This window comes from Giraffa tippelskirchi, chromosome 1 (assembly GCF_054371585.1).
Source record: "Giraffa tippelskirchi isolate mGirTip1 chromosome 1, T2T-mGirTip1v1.2.pri, whole genome shotgun sequence".
NCBI lineage: Eukaryota > Metazoa > Chordata > Mammalia > Artiodactyla > Giraffidae > Giraffa > Giraffa tippelskirchi.
Window position 1 is genome coordinate 13,321,520 of NC_137275.1, and position 27,505 is coordinate 13,349,024.

Consider the following 27,505-nt stretch of genomic DNA (forward strand, 5'->3'; position numbering starts at 1 on the left):
GCCTCTGGAGGAAGATGGAGTTGGACAGATTACTAGTAAACGTTTGATTGTAACACAGCCAGATGAGTTCTGTAATGGGGAAATGGAAACACTAGCATTGCTGGCTGTATGCTGGGTGCTGAGCCACACTCTGTACCTGAATTGTCATCTCATTGAATTTCCAAAACAGCGTTGTGAGCTGGTTTCATTAGTGTACCCATTTTGCAGATGAGGAAACTGAGGCACAGAGAGGTTAAATATCTTGCCAAATGACAGGCGTGGATCTCACCCCAAAGCTACTGTATTGGAGGTGGGTGGGATTGGTCACAGGTAGCTGCCTGAAAGAGATTAATGGATGGTTCGTGTGGCAGTTGTCATTATGGAGTCAGATGTTGTGTGGAGGTATCCGGCATACAGCAGTCATTCCATCAGTGGTGGAATGATCACTTTTTTAGGTACTTGCGGCTCGGACCTCCTTGAGGGATGAAGTCTGGTCGGATCTGAGCTAAGGTGGTGTGATCTTGTCCCTTCATTTCTGGCCCACATGAACAGGGTATGCAGTCAGCAGATGTAAGCCAGGTGACTTCAGAGGAATGTCATGCTGCAAAGAGATGATAAAGGTTAAAATTAACATAATGCAAGTCTCTTGTAGGAAAGTCTAGGTTGTCAGATCCTGCTGGTAATTAAGAGACATCGGCTTCTTGTGTGAAGAAGGAAGTCACATGTCAGAGCCTTCCGTGGGTGCCAGGCCCCTTGTCAAGGGTTTGCAGCCGTTTCCTTTTCTAGCCTCACTCCAAGCCTGAGTGGAGGCTGTCATCCTCACTTTCCAGGTATGGACGTTGAGGCTCTGCAAGGTTGTTCTCTGTCCAGGGTCATGAAGAATGAACAAGGGGCTGGACTTTAACTGGAGTCTTTCTGAATGCCTAAGTCAGAATTTTTCATCATCTGCTACCTGGTGAGGCAAGAGTTAGTATCTGTCTTAGTCTGCTTGGGTGTCTATAACAAAAATACCATCAACTTGGTAACTGATGAACACAAACATCTGTCTGAGTTCAGGAGGCTGGAGGTCCAAGATCAGGGTGCCAGTATGGTTGGATTCTGGCAAAGGTCCTCTTCCTGATTGTAGACGACTAATTTCTGCCTGAGTCCTCTCATGGCAGAAGGGGCGGGGAGTGGCTTCAGCCTCTTTTATCAGGACATGAATCCCATTCACAGGAGCACCATCCTTGTGATCTAATAGGTCCTTCCAAAGGTCCCGCCTCCAAATACCATCACCTTGGGGGTTAGGGTTTCAACATATTAATTGACAGGAGGGGTAAGGGACACAAGCATTCAGACCATAGAGTCACCCATTTTGCAGCTACGTTGAGGCTGACAGAGACTAACCAAGCTGTCTGGGTTTGCACAGCTGGTCAGTCACAGCTGTACTAGTCCAGTTGAGGGTGGTGGTGGATCGGATCAGGTCTGTAGCCATGGAGGGTGTTCAAAGTTAAGGGTAGGACTGATGAGATTTTCTGATGGTTAGTATGTGACCTTTGCAATATTCTTTTCTAAATGTCCTCCATTTCCCACCTCTAGTCTCTATTTCTAAAACGCACCTCTAACAATACGACTCCTGGTTAAAAATCTCCAGTGGCTCCTGGCTGCCTACACAAGATCACAACCAGTTTCCTTGCTTGGTGCGTAAGGTCACTGACCTTCCCCAGGGTATCCAGCCTAACATACAGGTGTCTGTGCATCCAGCCATCCAGAATCCCCTTGATCCCCAGATGCCTCTGCACTTCCACACGTCTGTTCTCTGCCTCTTGTCCCACTCATTCTTTTGGTTGTTGTTCAGTTGATGAGTCGTGTCCAACTCTTCGTGACCCTGTGGACTGCAGCATGCCAGACTCCTCTGTCTTTCACTATCTCCTGGAGCTCACTCAAATTCATGTCCATTGAGTTGGTGATGCAGTCTAACCATCTCATCCCCTGCTGCCCTCTTCTCCTTTTGCCTTCCATCTTTCCCAGAATCAGGGTCTTTTCCAGTGAATCGACTCTTCACATCAGGTAGCCAAAGTATTGGAGCTTAAGCTTCCACACCAGTCCTTCCAATGAATATTCAGTGTTGATTTCCTTTAGGATTGACTGGTTTGATCTCCTTGCGGTCCAAAGAGGCATCCTTTAGAACCCAGAGAGAAAACCTTATGGGGAACTGTTACAGCCCTCAGGCTGGAGCAGGTACTTCCTCCCTCACGGGTCCTTGGCACTCTGTTCTCTGGTCCAGGTCACCCAGCCTATAATTCTATCTTGCACCATTTTCTCTTTGTGGTTTCTACTTTATTAGTTTTAGACCTGGGATTGAACCCAGGTCTCCTGCATTGCAGGCAGATTCTTTACCAGCTGAGCTACAAGGGAAGCCTCTTGGTACTTTTGGTTGAATCAGCATTTGGTGTTTTCCTTATTGCAATTTTGTAAACATAATTCACTATCAGTCGAGGATCTGCAGTGATTATGAATACTTTCCTTTTTTGGACAAGATTTTGTTTTCCCTGAAATTAATCATGACCCATTTTTTCATTTCCTTAAATTCTAAATTCTATCATTAAAACTTTATTTGCATCAGAATGACTAATATGTCTGCCCTTAGGTGTGCATGCCAAGTGACTTCAGTCATGTACCCCTCTTTGCAACCTATGGACTGTAGCCCACCAGGCTCCTCTGTCCATAGGATTTCCCAGGCAATAATACTAGAGTGTGTTGACATTTCCTTCTCTGGGGATCTTCCCAACCCAGGGATCGAACCCACCTCTCTTACGTCTGCTGCACTGGCAGGCAAGTTCTTTACCACTAGCGACTCATGCACATAATTTAAAATGTTCCTTGGCAACTATTTCTCACTGCTCTGAACCAATCTTGTTCGACTCTTGTTCAGCTGGCTATTTTGGTCATTTATTTCCCACATCTAAATAACCTGCTGATGCGGCTACTTGACGTCCCACTGGGGAAGTGGGGAGTGATTTACTAATAGCTCTCTTTTCGCCCCCTCTCTTCATATTTACACCCTCACCACCCACCATCACCACCTCCCTGTGTGGTTATGGGGTGAGTGAAGTGAAAGTTACTCAGTCGTGTCCGACTCTTTGCGACCCCATGGACTATACAGTCCATGGAATTCTCCAGGACAGAATAGTGGAGTGGGTAGCCTTCCCTCCTCCAGGGGATCTTCCCAACCCAGGGATTGAACCCAGGTCTCCTGCATTGCAAGCAGATTCTTTACCAGCTGAGCTACAGGGGAAATCTCTTGGTACTTTTGGTTAAATCAGCAATTTGTGTTTTTGTTATTGCAATTTTGTAAACATAATTCACTGTCAGCCAAGGATCTGCAGTGATTATGAATAATTTCTTTTTTTTGCACAAGATTTTGTTTTACCTGAAATTAATAATTATCCATTTTTTTCATTTCCTTAACTTCTAACTACGTGTCATTGATTTACCAGTAAACTCTCTCCCATTTATCTCCATTTCCTTTCAAGATACTTGAATACATTACGTATTTGATCAACTTCCTCTTTTAGAAAAACTTGTCTCCCAGAAAGCTTCTGAACTCTGCCATCTGAGCTGGTTGCCTCCAGACTGTTGCTACTGTCAAAGTGAACCAGACCAGCAGCATCAGCATTATTGGGAGCTCTTTAGAAATGCCAGTTCTTGGGACCCACCCCAGACACACTGATGAGAATCTCTAGAGGTGGGCCCAGCGAGATGTATTTGACAAGCCCTCCCATGATCCATTTGGTTTTTTTAAGTCATCCCATTAATGACAGTATTGGAAATAACAAGAATATTAATATTTATGTCATTCTCCACTTTAAGCTGTTGTGTGTGTATGCATAATATTAGTATGATTATTATCTCCAATACTGTCGTTGGGGGATTTTTAAGAAAGTGCCTTAGGTAATCTTAAACTCTAGAATGGTTTCTATTCTGAACTAGTTGATCCTCATTATTCGTGGATTCGGTGTTTTCAAATTTGCCTGCTTACTAAAATTTATTTTGTAATCCCTCAAATGGACACTTGGGATACTTTTGAGGTGCTTCCTGAATAGGAGCAGAAATGAGAAACATATGAGTTGCCTGGAGTACAGTTTCCAAATGAGATTGAACAAGGCCACACTCAGCTTTCTTGTCTCAGCTCATACTGCCAACAACTGTCCTTTCCATGTTCTCTTAAGTTCCATTCTTTTTTCTCATCTTTGTGCTTTTTGTTGGTGATACTGTTGTTGAAAATGAAGTGTAGCACTGAAGTGCTGTTTAGTGTTTCTAAGGACAAGAAATCTGTGCTGTGCCTTATGGAGAAAACGCATGTGTTAGATAAGCTTTGTCCAGGCACGAGATACAGTGCTGTTGGCTGTGAGTTCAAGGTTAATGAATCAACAGTACGTTAAATCAGGCATCTTTAAACAGAGACACACATAAAAAGTAAAGTAATGCTCAAAATTCTCCAAGCCAGGCTTCAGCAATACGTAAACCGTGAACTTCCAGATGTTCAAGATGGTTTTAGAAAAGGCAGGGGAACCAGAGATCAAATTGCCAACATCTGCTGGATCATCAAAATAGCAAGAGAGGTCCAGAAAAACATCTGTTTCTCCTTTATTCACTATGCCAAAGCCTTTCACTGTGTGGATCACGGTAAACTGTGGAAAATTCTGAAGGAGATGGGCATACCAGACCACCTGACCTGCCTATTGAGAAACCTGTATGCAGGTCAGGAAGCAACAGTTAGAACTGGACATGAAACAACAGACTGGTTCCAAATAGGAAAAGGAGGACACCAAGGCTGTATATTGTCACCCTGCTTATTTAACTTATATGCAGAGTACATCATGAGAAACGCTGGGCTGGAGGAAGCAGAAGCTGGAATCAAGATTGCTGGGAGAAATATCAATAACCTCAGATATGCAGATGACACCACCCTTATGTCAGAAAGTGAAGAAGAACTAAAGAGCCTCTTGATGAAAGTGAAAGAAGAGAGGGAAAAGCTGGCTTAAAACTCAACATTCAGAAAACTAAGACCATGGCATCTGGTCCCATCACTTCATGGAAAATAGATGGGGAAACAGTGGAAACAGTGGCTGACTTTATTTTTCTGGGCTCCAAAATCACTGCAGATGGTGATTGCAGCCATGAAATTAAAAGACACTTACTCCTTGGAAGGAAAGTTATGACCAACCTAGACAGCATATTAAAAAGCAGAGACATTACTTTGTCAACAAAGGTCTGGCTAGTCAAGGCTATGGTTTTTCTGGATGTGAGAGTTGGACCATAAAGAAAGCTGAGTGCTGAAGAATTGATGCTTTTGAACTGTGGTGTTGGAGAAGAGTCTTCAGAGTCCCTTGGACTGCAAGGAGATCCAACCAGTCCATCCTAAAGGAAATCAGTCCTGAATATTCATTGGAAGGACTGATGCTGAAGCTGAAACTCCAATACTTTGGCCACCTGATTCGAAGAGCTGACTCATTAGAAAAGACCCTGATGCTGGGAAGGATTGAGAGCAGGAGGAGAAGGGGACGACAGAGGCTGAGATGGTTGGATGGCATCACCGACTTGATGGATATGAGTTTGAGCAAGCTCCGGGAGTTGGTGATAGACAGGGAAGCCAGGTGTGCTGCAGCCCACTGGGTTGCAAAGAGTTGGATACGATTGAACGACTGAACTGAACTGAATGCAAATATTGTGACCAGAATCCATGTTAAGCTGTTACCCCACCACAAGGAGCTCACAGGCTACTAGGGGTGGCAGTGGTGGTGGTGACCAATTCCGAAGAACAATGGAATGAGCCTCGATCCAAGTATCGCTTCCAGGGCCTGAGGACACTGAGATGGGGCTTTGGGGGATTGTCAGGAAGGTGACACCTGGTCAGCCCTGAAGGGTGTGGAGTTGGTTTCCAGTGGGCATGGAGGGGAGCATGCAGGCAGAGGGCCAGGCGGTAGTGGAGGCGTGGAGACCAGCAGACGTGACGGCTGGGCGGCGGGGGGCGGCTGGCTCCTGCAGGGCACTAGACTGACCGACTCTGACGTGCTCTCCCACTCACCTCCACCTTTGGGTTTTAGAAAGACGACACTCAGAGTCTGCTCAGGAATTTGGAGTCTAACATCCAGACCCCATCGGCAGCTGGATCCCCATCCAGGAGGAGGAAGAGAGAAGCACTGACTTCAAAGGATGAGGAGCCTCTGGACGTAAGTGGGGTGTTGGGGTGCATCGGAGGAGGCTCACAGATTTTCAACTTATAGTTTAATGAGTGACAAGTGCATACACTCCTGTCACTGAAACCCCAATCAGGAATGTCCTTTATTCCAGAAAGTTCTTTAGTGCTCCTTGCACAGACAGCCACTGCTACGATTTCCGTTGCCATGATTGGTTTTGCTGCTCTAGGGTTTTACATGAGAGGAATCACATGCTTTCTCGTGCCTGCTGGTCTAGGTCATTGCTGCGCTGATCAGTCATTTGTCCCTTTCAATTGCTCAGTCTGCTGTGGGGATGTGTCACCATTTGTGGGCTGGTTTCCATGCCTGGTTATTCTGAACAAGGCATCTGTGAGTGTGTGTAAGTTTGTTTTCATTTTGTTTCATTTCTTTTGAGTAAATATCTAGGAGTGGGAGTTCTGGGCCTCTGATGGAGATGTTAAAAGATGGATGTTCCTTATACCTTTCTTTTCGTCCCCTTCCTCCACGCCCCTCACCCTGAGTCAGCCCATAGGGTATCACTTCATTCATGAGCTCCATGGATGAATAGGGCATTTCTTCCAAAGAAAGAATGAGTGACTTCTAGTCACTTCCTAGTCCCTAGAAAGTACCACAGACTCCAGTCACAGCATCAGTTGCCAAAAGGTAAATATAGACATCTAGGTAAGGAGGGAGGGAAAGAGCGAGAAAGAAAGAGAAAGATGCTGGGAAGGAGGGAAAGGTAGAATGAAGTTTTTTATTTAGCACCTACTGGATTCTAGGCATTTTTACGTATGTCATTTTTGAGTGATGTAAACTGTCATGTGAATTCTCTCATGCAACACTTTCAGCACTCCATGATATAGACCTTGTTTATATGCCCATTTTCCAGATGGGGAAATTGAGTCTTGTGGAGCCAGGTCACTGTCCCAAGCCTTGAAGCCGATATTTGGACCTGGGATGTTCAACTCCTGTCTAGGAGGGCTGCGTCCCCGCACCCCCATGGCCCCTGACACTCAGTCAGGGGCCTGACTCTGCAGCCTCCACTTACCAAAGGAGGAAAGCGGGCTGGGTGTTTTAAAACAAATTTCACCAAAAAGTTGGAAATCAGTAGGGGAAGCTTCTGGTTAAACTGAAAATCCAGTTTTCAAGAGTCACACCCTGTCCATACTTCCCAAGGGTTCTGAAGACAGGGCTTCTCCTCTCAGCCCTGGGCAGGACTCCTCGGAGGGATTGGAAGCCCCAGAGCCGCAGAGGAAGAGAGAGCACCTGGCTGTTCCCAGAGATGAGTCCGCCTGTCCTCGTCTGTGCTGTGTGTCTCCAGCTGACTTGCTCAGCCTCTCTGTTTCCAGGTGCCTGCCTCTCCCAGTGTGTCCGTCTATGTGTGTATCATTGCGTCTACCTGTATGTCCATCTCTCTCTTTTTGTGTCTCCGCGTGTCTCTGTGTGACAGTGTGGCTGTGGAATGTTTCTCTGTCTTAGTTTCTCTCCCTCATCTGTCTCTCTCATTCCCTCTGATCCCCTCACCACGTAGGATTAAAACTCTGCTGATAGAAATGAAAACAAATATCCACGAGAAAACCTGTGGGCAAATATTCCTGACAGCCCTATTCACAATAACCCAAACGTGGAAATGCCAAATGTCCATCAGCTGATGAACAAGTAATCGGAATGTGGTCGCTCCATACAATGAAATACCGTTCAGTCATAAAAACAACACGGATGAACCTTGAAAATAGAATGCTAATTGAAAGAAACCAGTCACAAAAGACCACATGTCATAAGATTCCAAGCATCTGAAATGTCTGGAACAGGTAAACTTAAAGAGACCAAAAGCAGATTGGTAGTTGCTTAGGGTAGGGACAGGGGGTGGGAGGGTTAGGAGGGACAGCTAAAGGGTACAGGTTTCTTACAAAATGACAAAAATGTTCTAAAATTGACTGTAGCAAGGGTTGCACATATCTGTGAATATACCAAAAAGCATTAAATTGTACAATTTACATGGTTCAGTTGCATGAATAACATCTCAATAAACCGATTTGAAAAAACTCTTCTCACACAGAAGACGACCTCAGATATGATGCAAAAAGTAGTGGCTTTGGGATCCAGAATCCTGGAACCCACGTCCAGCTCTACCACCTGTGTGCTGTGTGCTGTTGGGCAAATGACACAACCTCTCTGAGCCTCAGGGTTCTGAGCTTTGCGATGACAGTAGTGGTGGCGGCCCCATAGGGTCACCCACAAATCAACTCTGTCAATACTCCTAGCACAGAATGAATCAGTCTATCTGCCTCCCAGATGGCTAACCCACTTCTTCTACCTAGTAATGTTTTACCTGTGAACTATTTAGCTGTGCCTCGCTGATGCCCATTATCTAGCTAATGATTGCCAAGAGTTAAAGATCTGCCTGTTCCGGTGACCGGCTTTGCCAAAATACGCCTGTCTACGGCAAGCTGAGCTTGTCAAGGAATGAGGGCAGGGCTGACTTTAACAGGGCGATGAGCTATAACCCTGACACCCTCCAATGCCCAGAAAACCAAGGCATTTGGGGTCCATGTCACTCCTTGCATGAACTCTGTTTCAGTAAATAGCTCACATTAGCCAAAAATACACAGAAAATTCCAGAAGGCTCTGAGGACTGCTGCTTCACAGCCTCGTCCTGTCCTTTGGCTTTGGAGAAGAGAGGGGTGGTGGGGCACAGCTCCCCTCTGGATGCATCTGTGCATTTGCCGAGAAGAGTACCTTTTGTCGGCAAGTGAAATGGTTTTTCTTTTCTGACAATTATGTTTTAATTTTCTGAATAATTGCGTTGCTTCAGCTGAAGAAGTTTTACATTGCAAATCTGCACTACAGCCTATTTTCTGAATAATTGTGTTGCTACGGTTGGGGAGATGATCAGAATTTAGAGGACATCGGAACTTAACAAAAAGAGCTATGAGAAACTGAAAACAGCCCAGGCTCCCGGTCCTCAGGCTCCACTTCTATGCATCGCAGGTGGACCCCTGTGTCTGCACCCTTTGCTTCTTATATTGTGTTTTACCCTGAAGTGCAGTGTATGTTTGGTGTCACCCCTTTGGAAGATGAACCCCTGGAAGGCAGAGAACAATCCTTCCTCTCATTTTCTACCCCCTTCCATTCTGTCCTTTCTCTCCACCTCTGTTTGGAAAAAGTGTAAAAACGCACGGTGCCCTTTCTGCTTTCTCGTCTTTCCTTGAAGAAGTGTGTCTTCCCCGGATCATCTCCGGAGGCCAGCTTCATAGTTGGATGACCTCCCATATGGTCACTGGGACCCTCTGCCCAGTTACCCCTCCCTGTTTCTGGACTTTGCTGTCTTGAAATTCTTAGTCACGTTTGACTAAGGACCCCTCCCCCACACACGCACCCCTGCGCCTATTTTCATTTTGCACTGGGCCTCACAAACTATGTCACCAGTTCTGAAGTCAGCCTTTTTGGTCTTACTGCCACGCTGTTGTACCATCTTCCCAGCAGAGATTCAAGAGAGAGTGACTGATGGGCTGCTGTGGGCTAGGGGCAGCTATTCTGTATTTGCTCAGATCCAAGGAAAGCCAGGAAGTGAGGGGAATTGTATGGTTAAAAGCTTGTTTGAGGGACTTCCCTAGTGGTTCAGTGGTTAAGAATCCACCTTCCAATGCAGGGGACACGGGTTCGATCCCTGGTCTGGGAACTAAGATTCCACATGCCTCAGGGCAACTAAGCTTGAGTGCTCTAACTAGAGAAAGCTCGCATGCACGCTGCAACAAAGAGCCTGTGCAGCCAAAAAAAAAAGAGCAGTCATTTTTTAAAAAAAGGCTATTTGATAGCTTCGGGAAGACTGGATTAGAAAATGTCCACCTCTGAGCCTTGGTTTACCTCTCTATAAAATGGGCATGATCATGATTGAGTGATAATGAAATGAGCAGACATGCATCAAGTGGCAACATGTAGTAAGTCCTTGGTACATGCATAGGGAGTCAGGTAAGAGGCTGTTTCAGCCCACTGGGGTAAGTACGATGATGGCTTGGGCCTGAATTGGGGCCCTAGAGAGATGCTTAGCAGGTTAGGTTGGTGGGATTCGTGGCTGATTGGATGTGGCAGGTGTGGGAGTGACCAGTACCTGAGGATCTGACTTGTGTCCCTGGGGTGTGGTGAGGCTGACCTGGGGGCTTCTCCTCTAAACTCCCACTGACCTTGCAATTGCATGGCTCTTCCTCTTGTTCTCACTTCTGTCATGTAGAAGGAGACAGGATGGTGGCAGTTGAAGAGGAGAGCTAGGGAATCTGAGTTCAAGTCCCAATCCTGACATTTAATAGCTGTGTGACCTTGGGTGCACAACCTCTCTGTGTCATCTTCTCCATCTGGGAAATGGCAGCATCCTTGGAGTTTAAGGAGGTGGCACATGTTGGTGGACGGCCCCCATTCTTGTCATCTTAGTCTGTGTATGTAAGCAGTGGTACAGAAACTGCCTGCCAGTGCAGGTAGACATAAAAACTTGGGTTTGATCTCTGGGTCGGGAAGATCCCCTGAGGATGGCAGGGCAACCCACTCCAGTATTCTTGCCTGGAGAATCCCATGGACAGAGGGGCCTGGTGGACTGCAGTCCATGGGGTCACAAAGAGTCGGACACGACTGAAGTGACTTAGCACGCACACAAGGTAGAGAGAGACACGACAAGACCTCGGGCCCTGCCACAGAGCTCCCTTCTGTCCTGGTCAGAAGGGCATTGTGGTGAAATCCTCTCTGAAGATGGGTATGAACCACACCACAGGCTCTGTGGGGTGCTGTTTCAATTTCTCACCTTGTGAGGAAGCAGTAATTTCTTCTGCATTCCCCGTGATAGGGTATGTGGTTCCAAGGATAATGCAGCAATCGGCAATCAGTCCTTTGTTGCTGCTGCTGCTAAGTCGCTTCAGTAGTGTCCGACTCTGTGCAACCCCATAGACGGCAGCCCACCAGGCTCCGCCGTCTCTGGGATTCTCCAGGCAAGAATACTGGAGTGGGTTGCCATTTCCTTCTCCAGTGCATGAAAGGGAAAAGTGAAAGTGAAGTCGCTCAGTCGTGTCCGACTCTTAGCGACCCCATGGACTGTAGCCTACCAGGCTCCTCCGTCCATGGGGTTTTCCAGGCAAGAGTACTGGAGTAGGGTGCCATTGCCTTCTCCGAGTCCTTTGTTATGGAGTTCTTTTTTTTAAAAGATTTAGTAGAAAGGTTTTGGCATCTGGTTCAGAATTGCTGAGTTGAGATTTCTTCCAGCCTGGAGGGCCAGGCTCCTGACCCGTCTGTCTGCTTGACTTCATTCACCCACTGGATGTGTCCAAGCCCTTATTCAGCACTGACCGTGCAAAGCACAGGGGTGACCCTAACAGGAGAGCGATGCAGAGAGGATGTGGGGCCGTGGAGCAGGCTACAAGTCAGTCTGTCCAGCTGTGTCAGGGAGATGGTTTCTGAGCAGAGGTTGATGGCAGCTCTTTACTACTGTAACTCACAGTGGTCCATCATCTCGCTTGGGCTCTGTTCCAGCATCTCGGCTGGGGGCTTTGTCCACATCCACATCCCCGACCCTGGGGGAGATAGGCTACCTGCTTCCTGTCTGGGAAGATGGAGGTTCAGAAAGTGAAAAGATCTCCCCAAGCATGTCTTTTCATTTTATGATCTAATCAAAAGCCTTGCATGAATATTGCCACACATAAGTTTTTATATACTTAGTAGTTCTTGCCTGGAGAATCCCAGGGATGGGGAAGCCTGATGGGCTGCCGTCTATGGGGTCGCACAGATTCGGACATGACTGAAGCAACTTAGCAGCAGCAGCAGCAGTGCTAAAAATATTAAGGTGATTCACAACTTTTAGGAAAAGTTTTGGTGTTGTCATGTTATTTAAATCCTTATTTCTTCCAAAGCTGAAGTCTTGGAATTAAATGAAGAATGTGCTTTGTAACATCTGTCCATTCATCCCCTCGCCCATCTGTACCTCTGTCTCTCCCACATCCATCCATACACCCATCTATCCATCCATACATCCACCTACCCCATTCATCTGTCCATCCACTCATATATCCATCTATCCATCCATTCGTCCATCTATCCATCCATCCATCCTCCTAGCAACTTGGCTCTAAATGTGTTTATTATCGTCCCTTCCCAGGGCCACTGTTACCAATGGGATATGGTACTTTGGAAACTCAGTGGTTTGTCCTTCATTTCGCCAAAAGCCTCCCCATGCCATGTATTCTTTCTTCTTCCCAGGAATATGAGCCATCTTTCAACAGCAATATCACAGCGTTTGCGCTGAAGGCAAAAGTCGTCTATCCCATCAATCAGAAGTTCAGGGTAAGCGTCCTGAGCTCCATCTTGGAAATGCAATTTACCAATAATGTGCTGGAGATTGGGGTAGGAGGCGGGAGATATAAATGTGCCATTTGGGGTCCTATTTGAGGATTTTCTGGCAAGCCATTTTAATAGGGATAATTTTGTGGCTTTGTAATGGAGCATGACTTTAGGGTGAATCCGTTTTATGACGGTGTTGTCAGGGGCAGGGTATGCCCATGGTAGAGCGAGGTATTCTCATGACGCCAGGCGACAGCACAGTAGGGCAACATCCACTCTGCTCTTTCAACACTAACACAGATACTGATGCTGACACAAGTTGCCTCATTCAGAGACCGCAGGACTCATGCCAGCAGCTGACAGTTAACTGAACACTTACTGTGGGGCCAGCATAATGCTCAGCATCTGTCCTACATTAGGCGTTTTGGTGTTCCTCACCACAGTCCTATAAGGTAAATAATACTCTTATCTCCACTTGATGCACAAGGAAACTAAGGCCCAACGAGGCTAATGACCTGTCTGAGGTCATGCTGCAGAAAGTGGTAGGGCCAGAGTCGTACCTGCAGGTCTTATACCTGGAGCCAGGAGTTCACACCTGGGGCCAGGCATTTTGCAGAGGGCAGCATAATCCCTAATGCTTCAGGGAGCCCTCGGCTTTGGAGATGTTCCATGAAAGGAGTTTCCTGGTTGAGTAAGTTGAAGAAAGAACGGCCTGCTCTCCTGATGATAAAGAGGACAGACTTGAACCTAGCTCCCAGCTCAGCCGTTTACTCCTAGCCATTTCCTGACTTCTCAGGGCCTCAGTTTCTTCATCAATTAAATGGGGATAAATTGCCTCCTGCCTCACCTAGTTGTCTTGAGGGTTAGATGGCGTATTAGGCATAGGACTTAGAACAGTTTATGACGTCTACACACTCAGTACATATTCAGTTTTTAAAATTATTTTTTGCTTTTGAGGACAGCAGAGCATAGCGAAAGCTCTGAGAATTCCTGCACCAAAGAAATGATTCCAGGGACTTCCCTGGCGGTCCAATGGTTAAAACTCCATGCTCCTGAAAAGAGACACGGGTTCAATCCCTAATTGGGGAACTAAGATCCCACAAGCTGTGACACAGCCAAAAAGGGGGCAAAAATGATTCTACTTTGTTCACGCAGACTTTCCTAAACTAATTTTTCTGTGGAACATTCACAGTGACCAGTAACTGCTTATAGTTCATGGAACTGCTTCCTGGACACACACTGGGAACCACTTCCTTCACTATCTAGTGGGTGGGTGACGGCTCGAAACTGCCAGACTCAGGGCGTTTATTCATCATGAGTACCTGTGCTGGGAAGGCTCGGTGGTGGGCACTGCGGATTATCCGGTGGTCAGGAGGGCACTGTCCTCACCTGGAGGCCCTTCCAGCCCTGCAGATCTTGTAGGACAGTGTGTGATAGCATACAGGACAGAAATGACCCAGGACGTGTGGAATCCAGCCTGGGCTGGGCTTGGGGAGAAGGGAAGGAAGATGCGAGGGTCTGTCTCCGGAGGAAAGGAGGTTTCTACTCCGCAGACAGTGAATGAGGGGAATTTGAGGCATGGGAATTAGAGTCTAGAAAGGCCCAGAAGCATGGACTGACAGTGACAGTTTGGAGCTGGCTGCCAGCTCAGTGCCCTCTGGGCATGCATCTCTGGGAGCAGCAGAATTGAGGCTGAACACATGGACGGCTGATGTTTGCTGAGCCCTCCAGCTGTGCCAGGCACTAGGCTGTGTCCTCATGTGGTCATGGCAGCGGGCAGGGACTTTCGTTCCTTGATAAGGAAGGTGGGTCGACAGACGGAGCAGGCCTGGGGTCTGAGAGCTGGCAGGGAGGAGCCTGGTGCAGAGGGGCTGGCCTCCAGGGAAGAGTGATGAGACAGGAGCTGTGATGCTGGTCCCTGGAGCCATGGCCATGCCCCTGGGGCAGAAGCTGCAAAATCCACTCACACCCTCCCCATCCCCAGCCTGGCCTTCCTGGGATCCACTGCGTGTGTCGTGAGTACAATTACAGAAATACGCTGGTTATGGGTCACGTGGACTGAGAGGGCGCTTTGTCTCCTGTCCCCCAGCCTCTGGCCGACGGTTCCTCCAACCCATCTCTGCACGAAACCTTAAAGCAGACCATCTTGCCCAACCAGCCGCTGGAGGCATCCCCTTCCAGCAGCCTGGGGAGCCTGAGCCAGGCCGAGAAGGACGACTGCAGCTCCTCTTCCAGCGTCCACTCGGCCGCCAGCGACGACAGGTTCCTGGGTCGCAGCTTCCTCGGGGCGAGCAGCTTTCCCGAGATGCTGACCTGCGAGAGGTGAGGAGGGGGCGAGTGGAGGACTCAGACTGACAAGCCGTATCCTGGCCAGTGGAGGAAATGGAGGCCCAGAGTGGTTAAGGACTCAGCCGTGGACACACAGTGACCCAGGGTCAGAGCTGGAGCTGAATGTGTGGCGTTGGCTGGCAGAGGGGTTAGGGAACCTGGCCTGGGTCCTGGGGAGAGACAGGAGGGCTTCTTCTAATTACTGACCTGCCTCATGCCCTGCATAGCAATGGCTGACACTGGTTAAGTGCCTTCTGTGTACAAAATGTTAAGCACTTTGCTGAGATTGTCTCATGAGCACGAAGACCAGGTCTGTCTTATTCACAGCTGTGTCCTACCAGCCAGTGGGAGCCCAAGACAGATGCAGTGATGAATAAATATTCATGAGTCAAATAATTAATTCCTCTTAACAGCCCTCAGTCATTAAGGTTGTGAAGTATATGCTAATATTGCCTTCATTTTACAAAGAATAAAATGAGACACAGAGAGGCTGAGTGACTTGCCCAAGATCACACAGCAGGTGAGTGTTATAGCCGGGCTTGATCCTGATGCCTTGTTTTTAGCAGTCCACACTCTAAACTGCCAAAGTGCCCAGCCCAGAGCAGAGTTCAGCACACAGTAGTTATTCAGTAAAGTAGTCAGTAGATTTATGTGTTGGTTCTCAGGCCCCTGTCGGCTCTGAATTTCTGTAAGTCCCAGGGGGCCTTGGGTGAGATGAATAAGGCACAGCGTGGCTTGGGGGTGTGGGGAGAGAGAGTGAGCTCAGCAGATGTTGACCCTGGAGGGAAACCCAGAAAGGTGGCAATCATTGACTTGGAGCTTTCTTGGCTCCCCTGCCAGGCTGGAAAGGGATGTTTCTGAGCATTCGGACGAAGAGAACTTGTAATAGCTCAGGTGGGAATGTAGTATTTAAAACGCCTTTGCTTGTGTCAGAGAAAAAGTCAAAGGCCTTTATCTACACACTGTCACTTATCTGCCCCTATGACCATGACTGCTACTTGATTTCTCTGACTGTTGATTTCCTGAGTCAGTTTTCCCATCTGTAAAATGGGCATGAGAATGTATACGTGATGGCAGAGGGGAAGGATGACACTTGACGCTAGACCTGAAAATGCCCGGGGCGGGGCCAGGGGAAGTGTTCGTTTTTCTTACCTTCCATCCGTTCCTGTCTCCTGTCTTTGATTCTCGAGCAGCTGTACCCTTCTGGCCACAAGTGGGTTTCAAATATCTTCTTTGACTTCTCCTAAGCGCCTTGGGTGGCTGTGAGGAATCTTAGTGCACTGCCGAATTTAGCATCTGGAGTCAGGGTGCACTGTGGCTTGTCCTGAGCAGGGATGTCCTGATAACTCGGTAACCTCAGGCCCCAGTTCAAATCCTCTAAAAGTCTCTTCTGTTTCTCTTTGCGCTTTTCAGTGTGGACCTTGACTTGTGTATCTACAACCTTCACTTAAAAGACCTGCTGCAGTTGGACACGGCCTTGAGGCAGGAGAAGCACATGGTAGGTGGAGCGTTCAGGACCCAGAGACCCGCTCTCGACGTGCGTGGAATCCTGGGGACACTCGGGAAATGGGTATCGGTGACAGCGGAGCCACCACAGAGGGAGAGAGAGAGGGATTAGGCATCCGACCACAAAATGGAAAAGCAAATCTTGCCTGCAGATGGGGTCCAGCACTGTGGTGATTAAGGGCTTCCATGGTGGCTCAGCGGTAAAGAATCTACCTGCCAATGCAGGAGATGCGGGTTCGATCCCTAGGTCAGGAAGATCCCCTGCAGAAGGAAATGGCAACCCTCTCCAGTATTCTTGCCTGGGAAATCCCATGGATAGAGGAGCTGGTGGGTTACAGTCCATGGGGTTGCAAAAGAGTTGGACACGACTTAGTGACTGAGCACACACACACGTAGGGGTTAAGCAGAAAGCTGGGTACCTGCTCTCGGGACACACCTCATGATGGAGACAGAGAACAAAGAGGACAGTATTTTCAGAGGAAGGATAGTGATGATCATAAGATTTAGAATCACTAACTTTATTGAGCACTTACTACGCACTAGGCCTGGGGGTGTCACACAAGTGGTTATGTTAAACCTCATACAACCTGACAAGGTAGGTGCCATTATTATGTCCACTTTACAGATGGGGAAACCGAGGCACAGAGAGGAGACAGAACCTAAGTCATAAAGTGCTAACTTGGGGCTGAGATGTGTAGTTGCGTACCTTGTCTGAGTGAAGAGAGGAGAAATCAGAGCTATGGACATCAGTAAACAAGATAGTCTCTGCCAGGCACACATGAATCCACACTGGATCCAAGCCACAGGAAGTCAGAGGAATGAGTCCCACTGCAGTACAGAACCCCCTGGGTTAGCCAGGCAGCAAGGCCACTGGGGCTAAAAGAGGAATTATCAGGACTCCCCTGGTGGCCCAGTGGTTGAGACTCTACCCACCTAATGCAGGGGGCACCAGTTCGATTGCTCCCTGGTCAGAGAACTAGATTCCCACATGCTGCAACTAAAACCTGGCACAGCCAAATAAAAAAAAAATTTTTTTTTAAAAAGAGGAATTATTTCTCCTTGAGACACATCCTCTGAATTACTGAGTGAGGGAGGAGACCTCCTGAGAATAGGGAGGAGAGAGAAGACTTGTTGGGAAGAGAAGGGGAGGGGTAGATGGTGAGAAAGACAGACAGACAGACACAGATAGGCCCACAGGTGCTTCATTAGAAACTGGAAAAATAAAAGGATATTAAATTGAGAATAAAACAGAGAGAAGTTTTGCTCTATGTGAGCAGAACAAGCATCATGATCAGGTCCAAGTATGTGAAACCACAAATCATCCTAGGATTCCAGAAATCAAGCCCCACAGTCGCCTCTGCAGAAGCCCGGGTATATGAGACACTCACCCTCCTGAAGTGCAGCCTGCTTTCATCGGTCACACCTGGTCCTGTTTGGGGGCAGGTGGCCCTGGCAATTCTCTCCAAGGCTCTGCTCCCTGGGGGTGATAGCTTCTGTGTTCAGAGCCCCATTGGGCTAGTGAGGGACGTGGTCCTGGCCAGCCTCACCCCTGGAGCAGCCGGCGAACGCCCACAGAGAAACAGCCTGTTGTCGTGGACAGAGCATTCACCATCCCTCATCTGCCCATCTTCCCTGCGGGTTCTTCCCTGCGGGTAGCCTCCCCACCCTGCTGGGCAGTACCTGCCTTTATGGAGCCTACTGTTCAGGGGAGAGATAGCAGTCAAAAGACTGCACAAAATGCACAGAGGCAAAAAATATGACAAAGCAAATAAATGATGAAGTACCATGAGAGTGTATGAGATGACCTGAGGGTGTGTACGCTTTGAGGAAGTGATCAGACTTCCATGGAGGGAGACACTTAAACTGGAACTGGGAAAGTCCCAAGAGCGCCAGAAACAAGAACTTCCAGATGTTCAAGCTGGATTTAGAAAAGGCAGAGGAACCAGACATCAAATTGCCAACATCCGTTGAGTCATCGAAAAAGCAAGAGAGTTCCAGAAAAACATCTACTTCTGCTTTATTGACTATGCCAAAGCCTTTGACTGTGTGGATCACAACACACTGTGGAAAATTCTTTTAAGACATGGGAATACCAGACCACCTTACCTGCCTCTGGAGAAATCTGTATGCAGGTCAAGAAGCAACAGTTAGAACTGGACATGGAACAACAGACTGGTTCCAAATTGGGAAAGGAGTACATCAAGGCTGTATATTGTCACCCTGCTTATTTAACTTATATGCAGAGTACATCATGAGAAATGCTGGGTTAGATGAAGCACAAGCTGGAATCAAGATTGCAGGGAGAAATATCAATAACCTCAGATATGCAGATGACACCACCCTTATGGCAGAAAGTGAAGAGGAACTAATGAGCCTGTTGATGAAAGTGAAAGAGAAGAGTGAAAAAGATGGCTTAAAACTCAACATTCAAAAATGAAGATCGTGGCATCCGGTGCCATCACTTCATGGCAAATAGATGGGGAAACAATGGAAACAGTGACAGACTTTATTTTTTTGGGCTCCAAAATGACTGCAGATGGTGACTACAGCCATGAAATTAAAAGACACTTGCTCCTTGGAAGGAAAACTATGACCAATCTAGACAGCATATTAAAAAGCAGAAACATTACTTTGCTGACAAAGGTCTGTCTAGTCAAAGCTATGGTTTTTCCAGTAGTGGTGTATGGGTGTGAGAGTTGGAATATAAAGAAAGATGAGTGCTGAAGAATTGATACTTTTGAACTGTGGTGTTGGAGAAGACTCTTGAGAGTCCCTTGGACTGCAAGGAGATCCAACCAGTCAATCGTAAAGGAAATCGTTGGAATATTCAATGGAAGGGCTGATGCTGAAACTGAAGCTCCAATACTTTGGCCACCTGATGCGAAGAACTGACTCAATGGAAAAGACCCTCATGCTGGGAAAGACTGAAAGCAGGAGGAGAAGGGGATGATAGAGGATGAGATGGTTGAATGGCATCACTGACTCGATGCACGTGAGTTTGAGCAGGCTCCGGGAGTTGATGATTGACAGGCAAGTCTGGCTTGCTGCAGTCCATGGGGTCACAAAAATTCACATATGACTGAGCGACTGAACTGAAGAGTCAGAATCTTGGGTTCTGATCCACCCTTTGACACTTATCAGCTGTGTGACTGTGGGTAAATTACTTCCTCTCTCTGGGCCACTTTAGGAAAGGTGTGAAAATATTATACTTCCAGCTCTTACTCTATGGAATTATGGAGTTAAGTTGTAGCACTTTGAAAAGTCTCTGTGGATACATATATCTATGGCTGATTCATGTTGGTGTTTGGCAGAAGCCAGTACAAAATTGTAAAGTAATTATCCTCCAGTTAAAAATAAAAGAAAATTAAAAAAACACACAGAGAAGAAAAGTCTCTGTGGGCAAAGTTCTGGGCTCTTTTGGGATGTGTAACCAGCATCATTACAGCACCGTTTATGAAGCATTGATACTCTGCTAGGCTAAACATTTTAAATGTCTGATCTCATGGAAACCTCACTGCTGTTTTATTCATGAGGAAGCTGAGGCTCAGAGAGGTCAATAGTTGCCCAAGATCACATAGCTGGTAAATGACAGAGTCAGAACCCAAATGAGGTTTGTCTGAGTACAAGGTCTGTGTATCCTCAGAGCCTAAAACAATGCCCTGCACAAAACAGGTGCTCAGTATGTTGGTGGAAATCAACACCAAGCTGGGAGAGGTACTTTCTAAGCCTGGCCTTCCATTCTCTGCAGGGCATGTCTTCACGTGTGTAGGACCTAGAGAAACACAGGGAGGAGGAGAGAGCCATGTTACACAAAGACTTCAAATTTTGTTCCTCTGGAAGAGACCTGTCATCACAAGTCAGAGTTCAGAAGTGAGTCAGACCAGAAGCAGCCCAGAAGCTTAGAGCTCCCTGGCAGCCCTTGAGGAAGACAGGGGTGCTGGACTTGCCTAGGAGGTGCAGTTGTCATCTTTAAAAGCAGAATGGCAGAGACAAAAATAGATTAGGGCCTGTGGGAAGGGGGTGGCTACTATCAGAACAGCAGTAGGACTAGAGGGTTTCTCCTGGTGCTGGAAGATTCTCTATCTTGTTTGTGGCAGTGGTTATAGGAATCTATTGTTGTTTAATCACTAAATCGTGGCAGACTCTTTTGCGACCACATGGACTGTAGCCTACCAAGCTCCTCTGTTCATGGGATTTCCCAGGCAAGAATACTGGAGTAGGTTGCCATTTCCTTCTCCAGGGAATCTTCCCAACCCAGGGACTGAAGCCATGTGTTGGCAAGTGGATTCTTTACCACTGAGCCACCTGGGAAGCCCATAGGGATACATGAGGTAAAATTGCATAAAACCACAAACACACATACAGACACAAATGAGTGCCTGCAAAAATGGATAAAAATGAGTAAGGTCAGTTAACTGTATTGGACCTATGTCGATTTCCAGGTTTGATATGATATTAATACCACAATGATGTAAGATAGCAGCCCTGGGGGTGAGGCACACAGAACTCTACTGTTCTTGCACCTTCCTCTAAGTCCATAATTATTCTAAATTGAAAAAGTTTTAAAATTTAAAGAAATGGGACAAGACCAAAAAACATTACTGTTTCAGGGTCAAAAAGAAAATAGATTTGAGATGGACATCCTGAGAAAAAAATATTATTTTACATAGCCTTAGACTTCAGTGGGTAAAAAGCCAGGCCAACCTTTATCTTCTTAGAGCTTATTAGTATTGGCAAACATAATGAAGCCACAAAAGAAGTCCCAGTAAATTTAAGATCAAAATCATATCAAGCATCTTTTCCAACCACAGTGGTATGAAACTAGAAATCAGTTACAGGCATACCTTGGAGATATTGTGGGTTTTTGGTTTCAAATGACTGTGGTAAAGTGAATATCATAGTAAAGTGGGTCACATGAGTTTTTGATTTCCCAGTGCATGTGAAAGTTATATTTACACTATACTGTTGTTTATTAAGTGTGCAATGCATGTCTAAGAGAACAATATGCATATCTTAATTTTAAAATAGTTTGTTATTTTAAAATGCTGACCATCATCTGTGCCTTCAGCAAATTGTAATCTTTTTGCTGGTGGAGGATTTGAAATATTGCAAGACTTACCAAAATGTGACACAGAGCCACAAAGTGAGATAATGCTGCTGGAAAAGTGATGATGAAACACTTGCTCAACACATGGTTGGTACAAACCTTCAATCTGTAAAAATGAAATGTATGTAAAGTGCGATTAAAGCAGAGTTCAATAAAACTAGGGATACCTGTACAGGAAGAAAACTGGAAAAATCACAAATATGTGAATATTAAATAATGTGCTACTGAACAACCAATGAATCAATGAAGAAATCAAAGGAGAAATTGCAAAATATTTTGAGACAAATGAAAGTGGAAATAAAACTTACCAAAATCTGTGGAATGCAGCATAAGCAGTTCCTAGGGGGAAATTCATAGCCATCCAGGCTTACCTCAAAAAACAAGAAAAATCTCAGATGAACAATCCAACTTTACACCTGTAGGAACTAGAAGAAGAAAGAGAGAAGCCCAGAGTTAGTAGAAGGAAGAAAAATAACGAAGTTCACAGTGGAAATAAATGAAATAGAGACTAAAAAAGTAAGCACTGAAAAGATCAATGAAGCAATGTCTGGTTCTTTTTTTAAAAGATAAACAAAATTGACAAATCTCCTGACCAAAAAAGAAGGATCAATGGCTTCACTGGTAAATTCTACCAAATACTTAAAGAAGATTTAATACCTACCCTTCTCAAACTCTTCCAAAATATTGAAGAGGATGGAATGCTTCCAAACTCACTTCATTAGGCCAGCATTTCCCTGATACCAAAACTAGATAGATGCCTGGAAAAAAAGAAAAATACAGACCACCATCTCAGGAAAAAACAGATGCAAAAATTCTCAACAGAATATTAGCAAACCAAATTTAGCAGCAGATTGAAAGGATTATAGCTTCCATGGTGGCTCAGATGGTAAAGAATCTGCCTGCAGTGCAGGAGACCCAGATTCAATCCTTGGATTGGGAAGATCCCCTGGAGAAGGGAATGGCTACCCACTCCAGTATTCTTGCCTGGAGAATTCCATGGACAGAGAAGCCTGGCCGGCCCCAGTCCCTGGGGTCACAAAGAGTCAGATAGGACTGAGAAACTAACACTTTCACTTTTTAACACCATAAGTAAGTGGGATTTATTCCAGAAATGCAAGGATGGTTCAACATCCACAAATCAATCAACATGATACACCACATTAACAAAATGAAGGATAAAAATCATATGATGATCTCAAAGCAGAAAAAGCACGTAACAAAATTCAACATGTATTTATGATAAAAATCTCTCAACAAAGTAGGCATGGAGAGAATGTACCTTAACGTAATATAGGCTATATATGACAAACACTCAACTAACATCATCCTCAACAGTGAGAAGCTAAAAACTTTTCCTCTAAGATCAGGAACAATACATGTATGCCCACTCTCACCACTTTTATTCACCATAGTACTGGAATTTCTAGGGAAGTTAGGCAAGAAAAAGAAATAAACAGAATCCAAAATGGAAAGAAAGAAGTAAAGACCCTTTTCAAAAGACATGATTTTATACATAGAAAAGACTGGACAGAAAACTGTTAGAACTAATGAATTCCATGAAGTTGCAGGGTACAAAATCAACATACAAAATCTGTTGTGTTTCTATACACAAAAAACAAACTAACAGAAAGAGAAATTAAGAAAACTATCCCATTTACAATTGCATCAAAAAGAATAATATACCGAGGAATAAATTTAACTGAGGAGGTGAAAGTCCTGTATACTGAAAACTTAAGACTTTGATGAAAGAAATCAAGGAAGACACAAATATATGGGAAGGTATTCCATGCTCATGTATTGAAAGAATTACTATTGTTAAAATATCTGTATTACTGAAAACAATCTACAGATTCAGTGCAATCCCTATCAAAATCTGAATGGTATTTTTCAAATAGAACAAAAAAAAATCCTAAAATTTGTATGGACACACGAGACCCCGAAATAGTCAAAGGAATCTTCAGAAAGAAGAACAAAGCTGCTTATGTCAATTAGTTCTCAAAAACAAAGGATGCCTTCTTCATAAATATGTCTAACTGACCTTTGACAGAGGTGTAAGCACAGTTCAATGGAGGAATGTTAATCTTTTCGATGAATTATGCAGCTGAGCATCCATAAGCAAACCAAAATGAACTGCAAGCTAAACCTCATTCCTCATGAAAGATTAACTCAAAATGGCTCATGCACTTAAATGTAAAGTATAAAACTATAAGTCTTAAAAAAAAGGGAGGAAAGTCTTTGAGATCTAAGCAAAGGGTTCTTAGATTAACACCAATATTATGATCCATAAAAGGGAAAACTAATAAATTGAAACTCATCAAAATAAGAAACTTCTGCTCTGCAAAAAAAACAACCCTGTTGAGAGGATGAAAACACTGAGGCAATATTTTGCAAACCACATTCTAAAAAATGGTACCTACAATATACAAGGAACTCTCAAGCCTCAATAGAAATAATAAAGAATCCGATCGGAACATGGGCAAAAGACATGAACAGATATTTCACCAAAATGAATATATGGCTGACAAGTAAGCACACACAAAAGTACATGAAAAGATGTTGAACATCATTAAGCCATTGTTGTTGTTGTTCAGTCACTCAGTTGTGTCCTACTCTTTGCGACCCTATGGTCTGCAGCAGGCAAGGCTTCCCTGTCCTTCACCATCTCCCAGAGCTTGCTCAAACTCATGTCCACTGAGTCGGTGATGCCATTCAACCATCTCATCCTCTGGCATTCCCTTAAGCCGTTAGGGAAATGCAAATTAAAACCACATGAGATATGACTATGTACCTATCAAGATGGCTAAAATAAAAACAGCAGCAACACCAAATGCTGGTGAGGATGTGATGAAACTGGATCACTAATACATTGCTGGTAGGACTATAAAAGACCATTCCAGAAAACAGGCAGTTTCTCATCAAATTGAACATGTAGTTACCAGAAGACCCAGCAAGTGTACTCTTGACATTCATCCCAGAGAAACTTATGTTCACTCAAAAATCTATATGTGAATGTTCATAGCAGCTTTATTCAGAATAACCCCAAACTGGAAAGACTCAGATGTCCTGCAATAGGTGCATGATTAAACAAACTGTGGAGACAGCACCTTTGGACTTGTCAAAGTGTCCCTGCCTATGGAGGGCCCTTCCTGATTTAAAGGACACCTCCATCCATTGAGACGGGAGGCTGGAGCGGACAACTTTACACATCCTAGTTTCTTACAACTGTTCTGATTGTTTCCACAGAGAAGCAACTCCCCCTTTGCCTTGTCTGTTTTCTTAACTCATGGAGGTGGGGAAAGTGGGGGGCTTCCCAAAGAGTAGGCTCCTTATAAATATGTACAGGAGAGATAAGGCATTTTTCTTTAGAAGCTTCATGAAAACGCAGTCCATTATAGGCCACAGTCGTGGTTTTAAACCTGAGGTCTTTTCCTAGAGCCAAAATTGTGGGGGGTGAAGGGGAGAAAGAAGGAGGTAGGAGGAAGAAGGAAGGAGTGGAGATGCCATTGTTTAAATCGTTCTCATTGCTTTGTTTCCCTTTTTGGAAATAGATGTTTATTCAGATTTTTAAAATGTGCCTCCTTGACCTTCTTCCTAAAAAGAAGTCTGATGATGAATTATACCAGAAGATCCTTTCAAAGCAAGAGAATGTAAGTCTTCAACCTATATTTCAAAGTAACTTAAAAATAGTTTATTAAGATATATAAAACATAATATTATAGAAAAGTATCTTTTATTTTATGTGTAAAAATACTTTATTACATCATACACTTTTCAACACAATATAATGATATATAAAACTATAGGTATAAACATAAAGATAGCAATAGACATTATTAAAATGTGGAAAAATATTGGAAGTAAGAAAAAAGAATGTAGGTCATATCCAGTACTGAAAGAGAACAACTATTGATGTCATTTTCCATACAATTTGGGAGTATTTTAAAATATATAGCTTGTTTATTAGTTACAAGTCTTTATACCATTTTGCATTCTTCTCTTTTCAGCCTTTTATACAACCTTTATATTGTTTTATGCACAGCAAAACAAGTCAGGGCAGTAGAGGTTGATACCATGGTCTGTCTTTCACAAACTCTCAGAATGCTAGGGTTTTCATTTTGCCATGGATAGTAATTCCTGTCCTATGGGATTACAGAAATGAGAGGAGAGATGTGTATGAAACATGTAGCAAAGTAGCAGCTAGACTCTGATTATATGATCACTGCCATCATCATCAATATCATTGCTATTATTATCATTTTAATACCAACACAGCCACCACCATCATTATCATCATCGTCACCATCACCACCACCATCTTTGTTATTGTCATAATCATTGTTATGGTGACCATCACCACTGTTATCATTATCTTCGTTGTCATTTTCATCATCAGCACCACCACCACCACCATCACCATGCTTCTCATTTCCAACAGCACTACCAACATTTCATCATCACCACCATCGTCATTGCCATCACTCTTACTACTCCTGTCACCAGCATCATCTGCATCATTATCATCTTCATCACTATGACCGTCACCCCCTCCACCATCATCCTCATCATCATCACTTCTGCCTCACTACCTTCACCTTCATTATCATATCATTGTCATCACCCTCATTACTGCCACCATCACCTTTATCTTTATCACGATCACCATTATCATCCTTATCACCACCAGCATGAGATTCAGGAGACTGGAAAGGAAGGTTTCTTCTTCACTCCTCTGGATTCCATGGGGGCGGATTCATCACTTCATCCCAAGGAAAAGACAGACCATCTTCATTTTTATTATTATCATCATCATCATCCTGAGTACCACCACCATTGCGATCATCAGGCAGTGCACACAGGGCTTTACACATATTATTTAATCTTCACAGCAGCCCTGTGAATGGCTATCATTATTTTTGTTTACAGCAGAGGAAATTGAGGTTCAATGAGTCTAGCTGACTCTCCAACGACAAAAATTAATGATTATGTGGTGATACTTGCAGTTATATGAGTAATGAAACAATGTCGTATGTCATTATAGCAAGAATAAGAGCTTTGGCGTCTGCAGGTCTGGGATCAAATCTCACCTCTGTCACTTACAGAGCATTTTAATTATTATAGTGGCTACTATTCCCTGGATGTCATCTGTCTGAGGACTTTAAATGCCTGCTTTCCTTTAATATTGACAGCAGCCTTAGAACCTCTGTATGAGGATGAGAAGTACCCAGAAATGGCAGCTGCTTTGGAGAGAAGCAGATAATGCATGTAGTTGGAAGAGTGGGTCTCTGGAGTCCATGGGCCTAAGGGACCTAGCCTAGCATCCCACTTCTTACTGGGGAACTTTGGACAAGATATCTCAACTTCCCGTAGATGAGTTTCCTCACCTGGAATGGAACCGTCATTTCTTTCTGGTAGAGATGCGGTGAGAATTAGAAGCCACATGTGGCTTCCACTTGGACACTCAGTAGCAGTTTTCCTAATGAAACTGAACCCATACTAGTGTTGATTTCATGTCAGTGAACACAGGTCTGGAGAAAACAGAACTGCCATTCACACTCTGTGTGGGGGTTTGAAGGACGCCATACACAGGATCCTCCTTTTCCTTCTAAGTTCTGATTTAATTAAGAGAATGTGTTGGGGAGACATATATACAAATGTCAGCTTTGTTACTGAGAGGATCCTGCTTGCAGGGTGTGTCTTAGATATATAGCAATCATGGCTTCCTAACACTGAATCCACGATTAGCTAAATTGCTTACCTAAATCACTTACTGGCAAAGCTGGGCCACCTCAGGCCTCCCCACACACAAGAGGGACCCTTGCTCTCCAGCTAACTCTGGGCTGAAGCCACACCAGGGCGGTGGCCTCCCCTGCATGGTCTGTCCCAAAGAGGATGAGGCTGGGCAAGCTAGGGGTTGTGCTCACTTCCTGCTTTTGAACCACCAAATACATATCACTTCCTCCCTGAGGTGTACTAAGTAATCCTTCCCCATGGAAACCAGGGGAGTGGAGAGGAAATATTCCATCCCAGCACCCCAGATACCATGATGTGTTCCTGGAACTTCATC

The 27,505-nt window shown here is 45.0% G+C and overlaps 1 protein-coding gene and 1 long non-coding RNA gene across 4 annotated transcripts in view; one reads left to right on the forward strand and one right to left on the reverse strand.

The window, feature by feature from the left end:
* Positions 1 to 27,505, forward strand: part of EVC (EvC ciliary complex subunit 1) — a 92,654-nt gene that overhangs the window by 935 nt on the left and 64,214 nt on the right. For all 3 annotated transcript variants that reach the window (XM_081495023.1, XM_081494842.1, XM_081494926.1), the window contains exons 2-6: positions 6,069 to 6,194; positions 12,420 to 12,503; positions 14,590 to 14,822; positions 16,242 to 16,326; positions 24,990 to 25,088. In XM_081495023.1, the coding sequence (XP_081351149.1) occupies positions 6,069 to 6,194; positions 12,420 to 12,503; positions 14,590 to 14,822; positions 16,242 to 16,326; positions 24,990 to 25,088 (627 nt within the window). The remainder of the gene's footprint in view (positions 1 to 6,068; positions 6,195 to 12,419; positions 12,504 to 14,589; positions 14,823 to 16,241; positions 16,327 to 24,989; positions 25,089 to 27,505) is intronic.
* Positions 12,604 to 27,378, reverse strand: LOC145507769 (uncharacterized). The gene is made up of 7 exons (XR_014055126.1): positions 27,197 to 27,378; positions 22,103 to 22,199; positions 21,750 to 21,866; positions 21,454 to 21,547; positions 16,481 to 16,595; positions 15,981 to 16,377; positions 12,604 to 14,813 (listed from the first exon to the last, which is right to left on the reverse strand). It is a non-coding gene; the product is annotated as an uncharacterized LOC145507769 (long non-coding RNA).